Genomic DNA, 17,433 nt, shown 5'->3' with positions numbered 1-17,433 from the left:
GAGTTAAAGGAGGAAATAGGAGAAGGAGAAGGAGATGGAAGGGAAAGAATGCAAGCGTTGAAGAAAGAGTAGGAGGAGAAGGAGATGAGAGAGAAGGAAGGCAAGAGTTAAAGAAGAAGAAGAAGAAGGAGGAGGAGGAGGAGCTGGAAGAAAAGGAATGCATAGCTGGCCGAGGTAAGCGGGTCAGGTAACATTGCTGGATATCTGGACAGGTGTACGTGGGCTCAGCTGCTGACTGGACGGAAAAAAACACTCACCGCTTTGAAACATGATACACAGCTTTACCGAGTTTCTCCTCTTCTTCTCCTCCTCTTCCTCCTCCTCCTTTTCTTCCTCCTCCTCCTGATCTTCTTCTTCTTTTTCTTCTTTTTCTTCTTGTTCTTGTTCTTCTTTTTCTTCTTTTTGTTGTTCTTCTTCTTCTTTTCTTCTTTTTTCGTCTTCCTCTTCTTCTTCTTCACCTTACTTTCCTCACCTTCCTATCTCCTTCACTTTCACTTCCTGTTCTGCTCTCAATCCTCCTTCAGTGTGTCTTTCCTTCCTCTCTTCTTTTTTTTTTTCTCTTCCTCCTCTGTAGTTTCCTCACCTTTCCATCGTCTCTCACTTTCCCTCCCTGCTCTGCTTTCCCTCCTCCTTTCGTGTGTGTTTTCTTCCTCCTCCTCATCTTCTCTCCTAATTTTTTTCCTTCCATTCTCCTCGTTTCTTTTTTTTAATTTTAATGTTTGACGAAGGATGTTTGAAAATGAAGAGTTTTTTGCATTTTTCCTCATTCGTATTTTCTAATCCCATTTTTTTTTCTGTCTCATTCTCGTGTGTATTTTTTTTTTATCTCAGTTTCTCATCCTTCGTACCCACTTTTCTCCTTTATTTTTTTCCTTTCCCTGTTTCTCTCTCTTTTTCCTATGTATCTAACTCCTCTTTTTTATTCCTCTCTCTCTCTCTCTCTCTCTCTCTCTCTCTCTCTCTCTCTCTCTCTCTCTCTCATCTCGTAACCTCTCCCTTCCCTCCTCAGGCCCTTCCCCCTCTCTCCACCCCTCCTCCCCTCAAGCTTTCAGTCTACATGTAAGTTCACACAAAATTGTCTCCATCAACTCTCCCTCCACCCATCCCTCACCCCTTCCTCAATTTACCCATCACTTCCCCTTATCTTCCCTCCTCCTCCTCCTCCTCCTCTTCCTACCCTCCTCCCCCTACTCCTCATCTTCTTGACATAACTCACCAACGCCAATAAACAAACAAACAAACGCTAGCACAAATAAGTTCAACAAACACACACACACACACACACACACACACACACACACACACACACACACACACACGCTGATAGATAGGTAAATAGTTAGATTAATACAGTAGTTTATGGAGCACACATCGCAATTCAGCTACTACTACTACTACTACTACTACTAAATACATGAAATACAGGTAAGATGAAATTTGTAGTTAGTTAATGAGGCAACGTAGAAAAAAAAGTATTGCGTAACAACTCTGGTCCATATAAAATTAGCAAATTAACTAGAACTCTATGAAATTAAAAGAACACACACACACACATACACACACACACACACACACACACACACACACACACACACACACACACACTCTTAAGTCTTTCCTAGAAGTTCAACCGTTTTACTTCATCAAACTTCGTCACTTGCATAAGGGTGTGAGGAGTGTGTAAATAGATAGATAGATTGATGGAGAGAGAGAGAGAGAGAGAGAGAAATGAGCATGTAACCTCCTTTGTTCCTCTCTCTCCCATCACTCCCTCACTCCCTCCAAATTGCGCTCACTTACACTCCCCACCCCCACCCTCTCTCTCTCTCTCTCTCTTCACTCCTGTTTTTTACCTTCACTCCTTTGCTAACACTCATTCCCACCCTTTCTTTCCCTCCCCTATTCCTTTACCACCTATTCCCTCACTCCCTGTTCGTCACCCTCCGTCATTCCCTTTTTCCCTCCTCACTCCCTCGTTCACTCTCTATCCCCTTCCTCTTTCACTACTTAATATGACGTAACACTAAGAAACTATTAGTCATCGTTTTATGCCTATAAGGTAACGCCGTATACGTATGAGATAAATTTCCATAATAAGTTTTGTAGATTCGCTTTTTTGGGGCAAGTAAGGAAGTGGATGAAGACAAAAAAGAATACGAAAGCAAAACGTAAAAAGTATATGATAAAGGAAAACTATAAAGAAAGAATGAAATATTAAGGTAACGGTCTTGTCTTTTTTGCAAGTAAGGAGGTTGGTCAAGACGAAAAAAAACGAAAGAAAGAAGTAAAAAGTAATTGATTAACGAAAACTATAAAGAGAATGAAGAAATATTAAGGTAAAGACTAGATCTGCCTTTTCTTTCATAGCTAAGGAGGTGAGTCAAGACAGAAAATAAAAGAAAGAAATGAGTAAAAGGTAGTTAATCAAGGAATCCTGAGAACAGAGACTAAATAAATATGAAAGATGAGAACGAAACATGGCAAAAAAATAACATGATGGAGAGAAAAAGCGAGAAATTAACTGTGGGAGTGAGAGAGATAAATAATAGAGAAAATATAAGAGAGAAAATAAAGATGACAAAGAAAGAAAATGAGAATGAAGCAAGCAAAAATGTGACAAGGAAGAAGCGAAGGGAAAAAGAAAATTACTGTGAGAGAATGAAAGAAAAAAAATACGAAGGGAAGATTATAGACAGAAAAAAAAGATGAAGAAAAGAAAAAAAACGAGAATGAAAAAGAAAAAAAAATGTGACAAGGGAGAAGCGAAGGGAAAAAGAAAATTACTGAGAGAGAGAGAGAGAGAGAGAGAGAGAGAGAAACATAACATTCACAAAAAATCAATACCAGGAATCTCCCGTGCAAAATAAATCACACACACACACACACACACACACACACACACACGAAAACAACAACACCTACAAAACGCGGCCAGGTAACTCAATAACACCTCACAACCTTACCTGCAGGCCTGCGTAACCTTGACATATCTAAGGCAGACGTAACAGTGAATAAAATAGCAGTACCACGAAGCTCATAAGGTCGACGGTCATATTTGAAAAGGTGAGTTTCGCTTCCGCACCGCCCCCTCACGTGAGCTCTCGAGAGAGGCTTCGATGGGGAGTTCGTAAAGGCGAATCTCTCTCTCTCTCTCTCTCTCTCTCTCTCTCTCTCTCTCTCTCTCTCTCTCTCTCTCTCTTATACTGTTTTATTTATGTTTTCTTTCTCTCCTTTCGCAGGTAAGAGACGTACGTAGAACTGAAATACGAAAGGAAGGAATAAAGAGGAAGATGTAAAGATTAATGAAGGTATGTATAGTAAAAACTCCTCATTTATCTTCATTATTCTATCTGTCTGTCTTTCTACTTATCCTTTATCTGTCTATGTATCTGTCTATCGTTTGTCATTTACCTGAACCGCTCCGTTAATTACAAAGATGACGTGTGTGTGTGTGTGTGTGTGTTAGCTCCTCAAGCCACACAAATTTTCATGGTTAATAATGGAATGCACCAAATGTCTCCTCCTTCCCCTCCCTTTCTCTCCCTCCCTCTACCTCTACCTCCTTGTGCTTCATCATCAGACGAGACTTGATTTACCCTCCCTCTCCTCACCCTCCTCCTCTACTCTCTCCCTCGTTCTCCCCATCCTCCTACTCTCTCTCCCTCCCTCTCCCTCCCCCTCTTGTTCTTCTTGTAAATATCATCTAACGAGACCTGCAAGAAGAAACGCTTCATACTCAACTTGGTCCTACGTGTTGGTTCTTGTGCAGTCTGACGCAATCGTGCAGGCAGCGAGGGAATGGTTCCGTCGCCCTCCTCCGCGCCTCAGTCAGTAGGGATGGGCAAGTACCGTTAATTTGAGTACCGGTAGTACCGGTACCGAAAACTCAAGTACCGTTAGTACCGGTACCGGTACCGGTACCCAAAGGAGTTTTTTTTTTCTTAATGACTTCTGATGAAATTCCCAAACAAATTTCCTGTAAAGAAAACTCTATCTCTCTTCCTTCAACTTAATATCAACTAGAGTAGAAATGCAACGTTTAGGAGCCTCCTGATTAATGTAAAATCACTTACTAAATAGGTTTAAGGACAGACCACCTAGTCTGTACCATGGGGTCTGTGTGGTCTAATTTTCTATGTAAATCTCTCTCTCTCTCTCTCTCTCTCTCTCTCTCTCTCTCTCTCTCTCTCTCTCTCTCTCTCTCTCTCTCTCTCTCTCTCTCTCTCTCTGAATGAAGTGAATATTTATTTTTTCGAAAAAAAATGGCATGTATAGTTATTATGGATGTACTCGATAATAGTCTAATAACAATAAAAATATTTATTAGCAACCTAAAAAAGAAAAAGAATCGGACATGAAGAATTATCCAGTAACTCCAATAAATAAATCAAATAATAAAATAATGGAAACGGGAGCTGTGATGGAAACGGAAAGCAGGACAAAATGGTGGGAACTTGGGGAGACGGTCAGCGGGGCAGTGACTCAGCGTCTACACACAGGGTCTATACCGCGTGATACCACATGGAGGCGGGCGGGCGAGCGCCGAGCGTCACTAAGATCCAAACGGTACCGGTACTAGCGGCAATACGCAGTGCCGAGTGATCATTAAGCTTCCCGGAACCCAAGTGATCATGATGCTTCGCGGTACCAGTACCGATACCAAGTATCGGTACCAGGTACCGGTATCTGGTACCGATAACTGGTATCGGTACTGGTACCGCGAAGCATCATGATCACTGTGTTCCAGGAAGCAATGATCACTCGGCACTGCTAGTACCGGTACCGTTAGATCTTAGCGACGCTCGGTGCTGTTATTGTTATTAGACTATGATCGAGTACCCTCTCATATCGCCGAGATATCCACTCACTATGTGGTGATCTCTCTCTATCTCTCTCGCGTTCTCTCTCTCTCTCTCTCTCTCTCTCTCTCTCTCTCTCTTCTCTCTCTCTCTCTCTCTCTCTCTCTCTCTCTCTCTCTCTCTCTCTCTCTCTCTCTCCTGCTACACCTCTAATATTTAATCATCTTATATAATTCATCATGCAATTCTTTATAGCCAGAAACTCTCGCCAAGGGATTCAAACTTTTTTCGTTAATGCTTTATTGGATAAATATGATCTCTCTCTCTCTCTCTCTCTCTCTCTCTCTCTCTCTCTCTCGCCTATTCACCTCCAATATTTAATCATCTTATATAATCCATCGTGCAATTCTTTATAGCCAAAACTCTCGCCAAGGGATTGAAACTTTTTTTCGTTAATGCTTTATTGGATAAATATGATTCTCTCTCTCTCTCTCTCTCTCTCTCTCTCTCTCTCTCTCTCTCTCTCTCTCTCTCTCTCTCTCTCTCTCTCTCTCTCTAAAAGTTAACGAGTCATACGAATTTAACAGTGGCAAGTAAAAAGAAAACTAAGTCTTGGGTTAAAAGTTAGTGAGTCCCACGAGTCTTTAGAAAACGCTAATATATATTGTTATTGTTATTAGACTATGATCGAGTACCCACTACCCATATCACCGAGATATCCACCTACTAAGTGGTGATCTCTCTCTCTCTCTCTGAATGAAGTGAATATTTATTTTTTCGATAAAAAAATAGCATGTATAGTTATTATGGATGTACTCGATCATAGTCTAATAACAATAACAATATTTATTAGCAACTTAAAAAAAAAATCGGACATGAAGAATTATCAATAAATCCAATAAATAAATCCGAGCAACTGGTACCGGTACCGAGCAATCTGGTACCGGTACCGTACCGTTTAGCTGGTACCGTTAGTACCGGTACTGGTACCGGTACCTGCCCACCCCTATCAGTCAGCCTGTTGGAACGTGTATGCAACTTCCAGTCAGCCAGTTAGTCGGTCAGTCACTTTCTTTTTTTCGATTGATTATTTTTAAGCGTCCTCACTGATTGTTAGTTAGTCAGTTTGTTGGTTAGTCAGTTCGCTAGTCAGTTAGTCAGCCAATTAGTGAGTCAGTCATTTATTTAGTCAGGCAATCAGTCAGTCAGTCAGTCAGTCAGTTAGTCAGTAAGTCATTCAGTCAGTCAGTCAGTCGGTCAATTGATCAGAGGTTCAGTCGTTTAGCGGTTTATGATCTAAGTGCCATCAAAGTTACCCAGTTTGTAATATCAGTGAATCAGTTAATCAGCCAATCAAATAGTCAGTCAGTCAGTCAGTTAGTTATTTTGTCAGTCGGTCAGCCAATAACTCAGTCAACTTTAGTCAGTCCATCAGTTAGCCAGTTAAACAATCACACATTCAATCAGTTAATAAGCTAGTAAGTCAGTCAGACAGTTCACCAGTTATTCAGTCAGTCTAAGCGCCATTAAAGGTTGGTATTAGAAGTCACTTTCGCTTCTCACATCAGCTATTTCTAAAGGTCAAAGAGAGGGTTAGTCGGGTTCTAATGGGTGTTTCTTGAGGTTCACGGTACAGAAGAAGGGTCACAATACCACCAGGGGCATAAAACTACTCCTGGAAATGCCCACAACTCCTACGAAAGCCTTGTCAAATATGTGTTCTTGGGCGGCGAAATGTCTTGTAAAACGGCCCAATATCAGTCAGTCAGATGGAAAACAAACACGTTCATCCCTTCCTTGCAAGTCTTGGCCTGACGTGGTGCAAGAATAATTAGTACTACCTGGAAAGTGGACGCCAAGGAAAAAATGTTACCTGACGTCACTGCTGTCTCTGCCCGCCGCGCTGACTAAGGAGCTGAAAACATGAGGAAAAAAATGTGATAGTAAACAATGGACGGACGTAGACGAGGAGAGCTGTTGAATAACTTGAATCCGGTGTGTGTGTGACGCAACGCTGGGAGGGAGGAGAGGAGGGAGAGGGGAGAGGAGGGGGAGAAGAGGTAACGTTTATTCAGAGAGAGAGAGAGTATCCGGTCAAACGTTAAATCTTCTAAGAAAACAAAAGAAAAATTGGGAAAGAAATAAGAATACGTAAAGGAAGGAAAAGAAAACAAGAGAGAGAGAGAGAGAGAGAGAGAGAACATCGAAGAACCTGCATATGATGTAATTCTTGGTGAAAGAAGAGGAGGAGGAACAGGAGGAGGAGGAGGTGGAGAAGGAAGAAAATGAAGAAGAAGAAGAAGAAGAAGAAGAAGAAGACGAAAAAGGATCTCTATCTATCCGTCTGTCGTCTGTAGCTAAGTAGTAGTAGAATCACGGTTCCTTTTTCCTCCTCCCTCGTGTGCAGGAAGGGGCAGGGAGGGCATTCTAATGAGCCCAGAGACGCAGTAGTGAGCGGGGGTTATCCGGCAGGAGCTACATAAGGACTCCGGTTATTTTCGTCCTGCGCACATGGAAGGACTTGGGAGTGAATCTTAACGAATCCCACAGCGCACTAAAGGATGTAAAGGGTGTTTATTAAAAAAGGTCCTTGGGTATCTTCGGTTTAGTCTGGGAAGGTCTCGAGTTGGGGTGAATCTTAATGGTGAATTCGGCGTATAGTGAAGGATTTTAGGATCGTTGTGCCCGGCTTGTCCCTCTGTGAGCTTTCCTATAGATTTCCTTCATTTCTTTTTATGTTTTGCTTCCCTTTCCCTCCCTTATGTCTTTTCCTTCCCTTCCCATCCCTCTCCGTTCCCCTTCCTTCCTTCCCTTTCCTTCCTTTTTGTTCATTTTCCATCCATTTCCTTCCTTTATATTCTGCTTCCTTTCCTCTCCCTTATGTCTCTTTTTCTTTTCCTTCTCATCCATCTCTGTCCCTTAACTTCCTTCTCTTTCCTTCCTTTTTTTTCATTTTCCATCCATTCCCTTCCTTTATATTTTGCTTCCTTTTCCCTTCCTTACGTCTCTTTTCCTTCCCTTTCCCCTCCCTCACGTCCCTTATTCCTTCCCTTCCCATCCCTCTCCGTTCCCCTTCCTTCCTTCCCTTTCCTTCCTTTTTTGTTCACTTTCATTCTATTCCCTTCCTTTATATTTTGCTTCCTTTCCCCTCCCTCACGTTCATCTTCCTTCCCTTCCCAGGCCTCTCCGTTCCCCTTCCTTCCTTCCCTTTCCTTCCTCTTTCTTCACTCTCCTTCCATTCCATTCCATATTTTGCTTCCTTTACCCTCCCTCACGTTCCTCTTCCTTCCCTTTCCATCCCTCTTCGTCCCACAACCTTCCTTCCCTTTTCTTTCTTACTATTTCCCTTTCCTTTCTTTCCCTTCCCTTTTCTTCCCTTTCCTCTCCTCTCCCGCTATTTTCTTCCCCTCTCATCCTTTCCCTTTCCTTCTTGTTCCTTTCCCTTTCGTTCACATTTTCTCCTCTCAGTTCCAGTTCCCATCCCTTCCCTTCCCTTCCCTTCCCTTTCCTGCTCTTCCTTTCCCTTCCCTGCCTTTCCTTTCCCTTCCTTTCCTTTCCTTTCCCCTCCCTTCCTTCCCCTTCCCTTCCTTCCTTTCCCCTCCCTTCCCCTCCTTTCCCTTCCCCTCCCTGGCCTCCCCTTCCCTTGTTCTTGTATGTCTTCACTCTACTATGATGATATGGAAAGACTCTGCAGTGAATTCTAAGAGGTCTTTTGTTATGAATTTTGTTATGAATTCAAATGGTTTCTCTGATGCAGTGAGGGAGAGAATCGTTATGTCAGCCTCGTCTTATGATGTGTACGATGCTATTTTAGTACGGAAAGACTCTGCAGTGAATTCTCTGAGATCTTTTGTCATCGATTTTGTAATGAATTCTAATGGTTTCTCCGATGCAGTAAGGGAGAAAATAGTCATGCCGGCCTTGTCCTTCTGTGAACTGTACGATGCTGGAATAACCGCGGGCGTCTTTGTCTTGCTGTGATAATATGGAAAGACTCTGCAGTGAATTTTAAGAGTTTTTTTGTTATGGTTGTCCTGTCGTCGTGTAACCTATACCAGGAAGAGAGAGAATAACGATCTCACTTTAGGCCCGTACTCTTAACCTGGTAGAAGCGACGGGCCAAATTTGTGGCTTTACCGTGTACCAGCGACGGGGCAAATTTGTGGCTTTACCGTGTACCAGCGACGGGCCAAATTTGTGGCTTTACCGTGTACCAGCGACGGGCCAAATTTGTGGCTTTACCGTGTACCAGCAGCGGGCCAAATTTGTGGCTTTACCGTGTACCAGCGACGGGTCAAATTTGTGGCTTTACCGTGTACCAGCAACGGGCCAAACTTGTGGCTTTACCGTGTACCAGCAGCGGGCCAAATTTGTGGCTTTACCGTGTACCAGCGACGGGCCAAATTTGTGGCTTTACCGTGTACCAGCAACAGGCCAAATTTGTGGCTTTACCGTGTACCAGGAACGGGCCAAATTTGTGGCTTTACCGTGTACCAGCAACAGGCCAAATTTGTGGCTTTACCGTGTACCAGCGACGGGCCACATTTTTGCCATGATATAAACCTCCAAAAAATAGATGATGCATAAACTGATCACAAATGCGTTGATATATATTATGAAATGGTTTGTGTGAGCGATGATTTTTTCTCATTATTCTCGCTTAGAGAGACCTTTAAGAAACATGATCCCTACAGCTCCCAGGTTTACAAACATTTCGGAGCTTACCCACTCATATTTGATAAGGCCCAGGAGGGTATTCCCATGGGTAGTGTTATGAGCCTAGTAATACTTGGACAAGGCTTCTGCATCATGAATCTGAACAACACTCATGAGAACACAACTTCAGATCCTCAACTTCTGCCCTTCTACGTCACTCCCTTACTCATCTCCTCCTCCTCCTCGTATTCCTCCTCCTCTCAGCTCACCCTCGGCTTCCCTCCCGCCACCATTCTTACTCCTGTGTGTTTTCGTTGTACTTCGGGTTATCTGCGCAGGTGGGACGGATATTGCCGAGGTGCATTATTATGTTCGTTTCTGTCCAGTGTCCCGCCTTCGGAAATAGTTGTTGTGAGCGTCGAAAGCGTCTGAGATTATGGCCCTTAGGTTGGTATTGTCAAATGCTCCCGACCCTCACACCAATTACTTTCAAAGGAGGTTAAACGAGTTCTAATGTGATTCTATTAGGTTCACGGTACAGAAGAAGGCTCAGACTACCACCAGGGTCATAAAAGTACCCCTGGAAATGCCCTAAACTCCCACGAAAGACTAGTAAATTACGTGTTCTTGGGCGCAGAAATGTTTAAAAGTATGGCCCTTATTTCCGGGGTCAAGACTAACATATCGTCACCCTCATCGCATAAGTCATTTTTCAGGGATTTCCAGGTTTTTGTCTTTTTTTTTTTTTTACAACAAAGGAGACAGCTCAAGGGTACAAACAAAAAGAAAACAATAATAAAAAAAGACCGCTACTCGCTGCTCCTAAAAAAGAATCAAAAGAGGTGGCCGAAAGAGAGGTCAGTTTCGGGAGGAGAGGTCTACATCAATTTTTCAACATGTGACGCCCATTTCTGTATAGTTGCCCTCGTCATTCAGGGTTTGAGTGTTCTGGAATTGGCCTTTTCATTTCCGCCAAAATCTTAAGCCGAATGAGATAATGGCAGTTCTTTTCTGATTTCCTTAAAAAGTAGAAAATAATGACTTAGGCGGTTTGTTTACGAAGGTGACGATAGGGGTCGCCACTTCTTCACAAATAAAGAACTAAATACATGACAGATGGAGGCACAGAGCTCGTAGTCTTGTCTAGAGGCTTACAAATGGATCGTGCAGAAAAGGTTAAAAGTTTGAAGAATACTAAACAATGCTATAAAGGTTCTTGGATATCTTGGTTCCAATGCAATATATAAGGACTAAGAGGGAATGCTGGTAGTTCCTTCAATGTCTTAAGTATTGTTATGGTTGCCTTGTCCTCGTGTGACTTGTACTATGCGAGAACATTTTTGGATATCTTCATCTTGATATTATCTGTAAGGACTTGGGAGAGACTGTTAATAGCACTTTCATGTTGTGAGTATCATTATGGATGTCTTGTTCTTGTGCAATCTTTACTACTCCAGGATAACCTCGGACACCTTCGTTTTAATGCAATCTGTAATGACTTAGAAGAGGATGTTGGTAGTTTCTCTAATATTGTGACTTATCATTATCTTGGCTGTCTTATCATTGTGTAACCTTCACCATACTAAAAGGTTCTTCAATACCTACGTTTTATTGGAATCTCGAAGGACTTGGGAGTGGATGTTGGTAGTTTCTCTAATATTGCGACTTATTATTATCAAGGCTGTCTTATCATTGTGCAACCTACACCATGCTAAAAGGTTCTTCAATACCTACGTTTTATTGGAATCTCGAAGGACTTGGGAGAGTATGTTGGTAGATTCTCTAATATTGCGACTTATTATTATCAAGGCTGTCTTATCATTGTGTAACCTGCACCATGCTAAAAGGTTCTTCAATACCTACGTTTTATTGGAATCTCGAAGGACTTGGGAGTAGATGTTGGTAGTTTCTTTAATGTGACTATTGATATTATGGCTGCCCCGTCCTTGTGTGACTGCCTCTACCATGCTAAAAGGTTCTTGGATGTCGTAATATTTTTCTGCAGTCTCTAAGGACCCGGATGGTTATTATATTGGTTTCTTAAGTTGAGTGCTGGAGAATTATTTTATGGCTACATTTACTGGTTATCTTTTCCAGGAGCAGCGAATAGCGGGCTTTTTCGTTTCCTTTGGCTATTGCCCTTGAGGTGTTTCCTTTACCGTAATAAAATGGTCATCTAGTCCTTAATAACCCGGTAGCAGCGACGGGCCAAATTTGTGGCTTTACCGTGTAGCAGCGACGGGCCAAATTTGTGGCTTTACCGTGTAGCAGCGACGGGCCAAATTTGTGGCTTTACCGTGTAGCAGCGACGGGCCAAATTTGTGGCTTTACCGTGTAGCAGCGACGGGCCACATTTTTGCCATGATATAAACCCCCAAAATAGATGATGCACGAACTGATCACAAATGCTTTGATATATATATATTATGAAATGGTTTGTGTGAGAGATGATTTTTTCTCATTATTCTCGCTTAGAGGGACCATTAAGAAGCATGATCCTCGCTGCTACCGGGTTTTAAGGTGTGTATATACAATGGTTCGTCAGGGTAAGGCTCACATTCCAACGCTGGATTGCGAGAGGCTAACATACAGGTCTCCACTTCCTCACTAATAGAAAACTGAATACCGGACGTTGGGAAGGCAAACTATCCCTCACTATATTATTCTTGCAAACGGATCGTGAGCGTAATGCTGAAAAAAAAAAAGGATCGCTTTAAGAAGAGTTTAAAGACTACTCATTCATGCTACGCTAAAAGGTCCTTGGATATCCTCGCTTTAGTATAAGGTCTTAGGACTCGGGGGGGCGGGGGGGATACTAATGACTGACAACTGAATGCAAGATGTTGGGTTGGGACTCGGGATGGGGTTGGGGATACTAATAACTAACAACTGAATGCTATATGTTAGGAGGCACGCACGCTCTCAGTCCTTCATTCTTCCACACAGATCGTGAGAGTAATGTTGAATGCTAGATGTTGGGTTGGGACTCGGGATGGGGTTGGGGATACTAATAACTAACAACTGAATGCTAGATGTTGGGTTGGGACTCGGGGTGGGGTTGGGGATACTAATAACTAACAACTGAATGCTAGATGTTAGGAGGCACACACGCTCTCAGTCCTTCATTCTTGCACACAGATCGTGAGAGTAATGTTGAATCGCTTGAAGAAACCTAAAATGACCACTGATTTGTCTTATGCTAAAAGGTCCTTGGACATCCTCGCTTTGCGGTATAGCTTTTAGGACTCAGGAGGGGGTATTAGTGATTCTCCCAGTGTAGTGATCATTATTATTATTGCCGGCTTGTCCTTGGGCGCCCAGACCTTGAGGGTGTACACTTTTAAGGGAGAGAAGGGTGTGTAAGGGAATCTATCTACGCCTCCCTTCTCCTCCTTCGCCTTCCTTTCCTTCTCCCTTTTCCTCCAACTCCTTTCTTTAATTCTCCCTTTTCCTCCAACTCCTTTCTTTAATTCTCCCTTTTCCTCCAACTCCTTCCTTTCCTCCTCCATTTTCCTTTTACATCTTCCTTTTCCTCTTTCATCCTACTCCTACTCCTACGCCTTCCTTTCCTTCTTCTTTTTCCTCTTTCATCCTACTGTTCCTCCTACGCCCTCCTTTCCATCTCCCTTTTCTTCCTCCATCTTCCTTTTTCTCTCTCTTTTTACTTTTCCTCCTACGCTTTCCCTTTCCTCTCGCGACTTCCTTTACCTCCTATGTCTCTTCCTTTTAAAACCTTCTATGTCTTCCTTTCCCTCTCTCATCTTGATTTTCCTTCTACGTCTTCCTTTTCCTCTACTCTAACCTTCCTCTCCATCTCACGTCATGGCTTGTGGTGTGTCAGCGTACTAGTGGAGACAGCGGACGAGAGGTTAAGCTTAGTGGGCGAGCTTAAAAGTCAAGTTCAGAAATGTGGTCAAGAGAAAAGGTCTAGTCGAGAACTCGTATACATAATTAGAGACGAGAGAAAGTTTAGGGAGTGAGCTTAGAGGTCAAGTTCAGAGGTTTGGTTTATTGGACAAGCTTAATCAAGGGTTAGTTTGCATAATTCGAGGTAATGAACAAGAGAAAGTTTAGTGAGTAAGCTTAGAGGTCAAGTTCAGAGGTTTGGTTTATCGGACAAGCTTAATCAAGGGTTAGTTTGCATAATTCGAGAAAATGGACAGGACAAAGTTTAACGAGCGAACTTAGAGAGTCAAGTTTTAGAGACAGCAGACAAGAGAAAGTTTAGTGAGTGGGCTTAGAGGTCAAGTTCAGAGGTCTGGTTTATCGGACAAGCTTAATCAAGGGTTAGTTTGCATAATTCGAGAAAATGGACATGACAAAGTTTAACGAGCGAACTTAGAGAGTCAAGTTTTAGAGACAGCAGACAAGAGAAAGTTTAGTGAGTGAGCTTAGAGGTCAAGTTCAGAGGTCTGGTTTATCGGACAAGCTTAATCAAGGGTTAGTTTGCATAATTCGAGATAATGAACAAGAGAAAGTTTAGTGAGTAAGCTTAGAGGTCAAGTTCAGAGGTTTGGTTCATCGAACAAGCTTAATCAAGGGTTAGTTTGCATAATTATTAGAGACAGCAGACAAGAGGAAGTTTAGTGAGTGGGCTTAGAGGTCAAGTTCAGAGGTTTGGTTCATCGGACAAGCTTAGTCAAGATGTAGTTTGCATAATTCGAGACAATGGACAAGAGAAAGTTTAACGGGCGAACTTAGAGAGTCAAGTTTTAGAGACAGCAGACAAGAGAAAGTTTAGTGAGTGAGCTTAGAGGTCAAGTTCAGAGGTTTGGTTCATTGGACAAGCTTAGTCAAGAGGTAGCTTGCATAATTCGAGATAATGGACAAGAGAAAATTTAACGGGCGAACTTAGAGTCAAGTTTAGAAGTACAGTTTAGCGTAGATGTTTAGTCAATAACTCGTATGTATAATTTGCGTCAACATGTATATTTGGGTTTTGAGATGTCAAAGTGTAGAAGGTAAAGGTACATTTTTTCTTACAGCAAAGGAGGCAGCACAAGGGCACAAAGAAAATAAACAACAATAAAAAAAAAAGCCCGCTACTCGCTGCTCCTGGTCAAAAGAAAGATTTTTTAATGTCAATGAATCTTATTTCCGGAGTGTTACGTAAATTAAAAACCTCTTGCATCACGGAATGAAAAAGTAAAGTTATTATAGATGATACAATGTTACACAGTCCATACCTGATATTTCTCTTTCGTTTTCTTCCCTCCCCTTCCCTATCCTCCCTTTACCATCCCATCCATCCCCTTCCCATCCCTTCCCTTCCCTTCCCTTCGTTTCCCTTCCTTCCTCTCCTCTCCCCTTTCTATCCTTTTCCCTCTCTTTCATTCCCTCCCCTTCCCTTCCCTTCCTTTCCCTTCATTTTCCTTCCTTTCCCATCCCATCCATTCCATTCCCATTCCTTCCCTCCCCTCCCCTCCCTTTCTATCCTTTCCCCTTTCTTCAATTCCCTCCCCTTCCCTTCCATTCCCTCCCCTTTCCTTCCCTTCCAATCCCATCCATCCCCTTCCCATCCCTTCCCTTCCCTTCGTTTCCCTTCCTTCCTCTCCCATCCCCTTTCTATCCTTTTCCCTCCCCTCCATTTCCTCCCCTTCCCTTCCTTTCTCTCCCCTTTCCTTTCTTTCCCATCCCTTCCCTTCCCTTCGTTTCCCTTCCTTCCTCTCCCCTCCCCTCCCCTTTCTATCCTTTCCCCTCCCTTCCATTCCTTCCCTTTCCCTTCCTTTCCCTCCCCTTTCCTTCCTTTCCCATCCCATCCATTCCATTCCCAACCCTTCCCATCCCTTCCCCTTCCTCCCCTCCCTCCCCTCCATCCCCTCCCTTCCTTCCTTCCCTTCCCTTCCCCTCCCTTCACCTTCCCTTCCTTTCCCTTCTCAATGGCTTGTTGTACTCTGCAGCTCCTATTAGAAACTTTAACTGCCTTTTATCCGCTACGTGGGATGAGTTGCAGGAAAGGAGGAGGAGGAGGAGATGGATGATGATGAGGAGGAGGAGGAGGAGGAGGAGGAGGAGGAAAATTATAGAGTTGTTGGGAAATGGCCCACTGATGAAAATATTAATAAGTTAGGAGAAAATAAAGCAAGGTGTGGAATTATGCAATGTTAATTAAGGATCTCTGTATTGCGTATTATCTTCCTGTACCTTTAGTATTGTGTATGTAGGGAGGGACAGGAATCATCTTCTTTCTTTCTTTCTTTCTTTCTTTCTATCTATCCTTTTTTTCTATCTATCTTTCTCTTTCTATCTATCTTTTTTCTATCTTTCTTTCTATTTATGTTTCTATCTATCCTCTTTTCTTTCTTTCTTTCTCTCTCTCTTTCTCGTTTTTTCCTTTCTGTTTCTTTCTCTTTTATTCTTTCTATCATATTTTACTATTTTTTATTCCATTTTTCAATCTTTATCTTTATTCTTATTCATTTCAATCTTTCTTTCTTTATTTATCCATTCCCTTTAGCCGCCTCCTTTACTGTAAAACAAAAGGGACAAAGGAATCAATCACATCGCCTCTTTGAATAGCCTAGTAGGGAAGGCAACATCGGCAAGCAACACACAGAAACACTCGCAACGTAGCCTACTCGCTGACTCAACAACCGACCTGCGCATCACACACTTATATAATCCATGTTCGTCGTGTGTCTTTGTGTACGTGGATTGAATTGAAGTTATGGTAGCCAGTAAGCTGATTGTCCATTTATATATTCTCAAACGCTTTCGGCTCCCAGAACAAATATTTCCGAAGGTCACAAAGGAGATTAGTCGAGTTCTCATTAGTGTTGTTCAAATTCACGGTGCAGAGGCCTTGTCAAACTACCACCAGGCTCGTAAAACTACCCATGGAAATACCAAGAATCCACCTCTACGATGTTTTCAGAGGTTACAAAGGAGATTCATCGGTTTCTTATGAGTGGTTTTTTTACATTCATTGTGCAGAAGACTTGTCAAACTACCACCAGGCTCATAAAACTACCCATGGAAATACCAAGAATCCACCTCTACGATGTTTTCAGAGGTTACAAAGGAGATTCATCGGTTTCTCATGAGTGTTTTTTTACATTCATAGTGCAGAAGACTTGTCAAACTACCACCAGGCTCACAAAACTACGCATGGAAATACTAACACAACCTCTACGATGTTTTCGGAGGTTACAAAGGAGATTCATCGGTTTCTCATGAGTGTTTTTTTTACATTCATAGTGCAGAAGACTTGTCAAACTACCACCAGGCTCATAAAACTACCCATGGAAATACTAACACAACCTCTGCGAAAGCCTTATCAAATGTGAATGTGTGAGCCAACATTGCCAGATTCTCGTTCTCAGCTTCTCATTTTTTCCCGATTTCAGGCTATAAACCGTCTCACCCGCAAAACTAACGATAGTGATTTATATTTATTGCTAAAAGTGTTAATTATAGCGGGTTTTGTGCAGTCATTATGCTTTAGAAATGGGGAAATCTTGTTTGTTGAGTACGGTATCTTGGCATCCCTGATATATGGCCCTCAGGAACGGACCGAAGCATACAAGTCATCCCTCTATCTCCGTGGTTGTTGTGTGCGTTGCGTTGCGTAAATAAAGTCGTAGGAGAGGGAGCGTTGCGGAGGTGTGTGTGTGTGTGTGTGTGTGTGAGATGGGGTCGGTGAGTCACGTGCAAGGAGGGAAGGTCTCGGAGTTTGAAAGTTTCTTCTGTGCCTCTTCTGTTGCTTTGTTTCTGCCTCCTCTGTTTATGTTTCTTCCGTCTCCTGTTCCTTCTGTTTCTGCTCCTTCTGTTTCTGTGTTTTTCTGTCTCCTCTGTTTCCGTTTCCTCTGTTTCTGACTCCTGTTTCTGTTGCTTCTGTTTCTACCTCTTCTGTTTCTGTTTCTAATGCGTTTTCTTCTGTTTGCTTCTTCTATTTCTGTTTCTTCCGCTTCTACTTCTGTTTCTGCCTTTATATTTTGTTTCTGCCTGTCTGTTTCTCTCTCTACTGCGCCTCTTCTGT

The 17,433-nt window shown here is 42.6% G+C and overlaps 1 protein-coding gene across 3 annotated transcripts in view; it reads left to right on the top strand.

Annotated features, from left to right (window-relative positions):
* The window catches only part of LOC127003768 (uncharacterized), a 116,975-nt gene that overhangs the window by 44,409 nt on the left and 55,133 nt on the right, over window positions 1-17,433 (top strand). The window contains exon 1 of one of the 3 annotated variants that reach the window (XM_050870775.1): window positions 3,288-3,308. The exons of the other annotated variants lie outside the window; for them this stretch is intronic. Coding sequence (XP_050726732.1) covers window positions 3,303-3,308 — 6 coding nt within the window. The 5' untranslated portion in view covers window positions 3,288-3,302. Of the gene's footprint in view, window positions 1-3,287; window positions 3,309-17,433 lie in introns of those variants that run through there. 3 annotated transcript variants of the gene reach the window in all.

The sequence above is a fragment of the Eriocheir sinensis genome, chromosome 26 (assembly GCF_024679095.1).
Source record: "Eriocheir sinensis breed Jianghai 21 chromosome 26, ASM2467909v1, whole genome shotgun sequence".
NCBI lineage: Eukaryota > Metazoa > Arthropoda > Malacostraca > Decapoda > Varunidae > Eriocheir > Eriocheir sinensis.
This window is presented reverse-complemented; position numbering and strand designations above follow the sequence as displayed.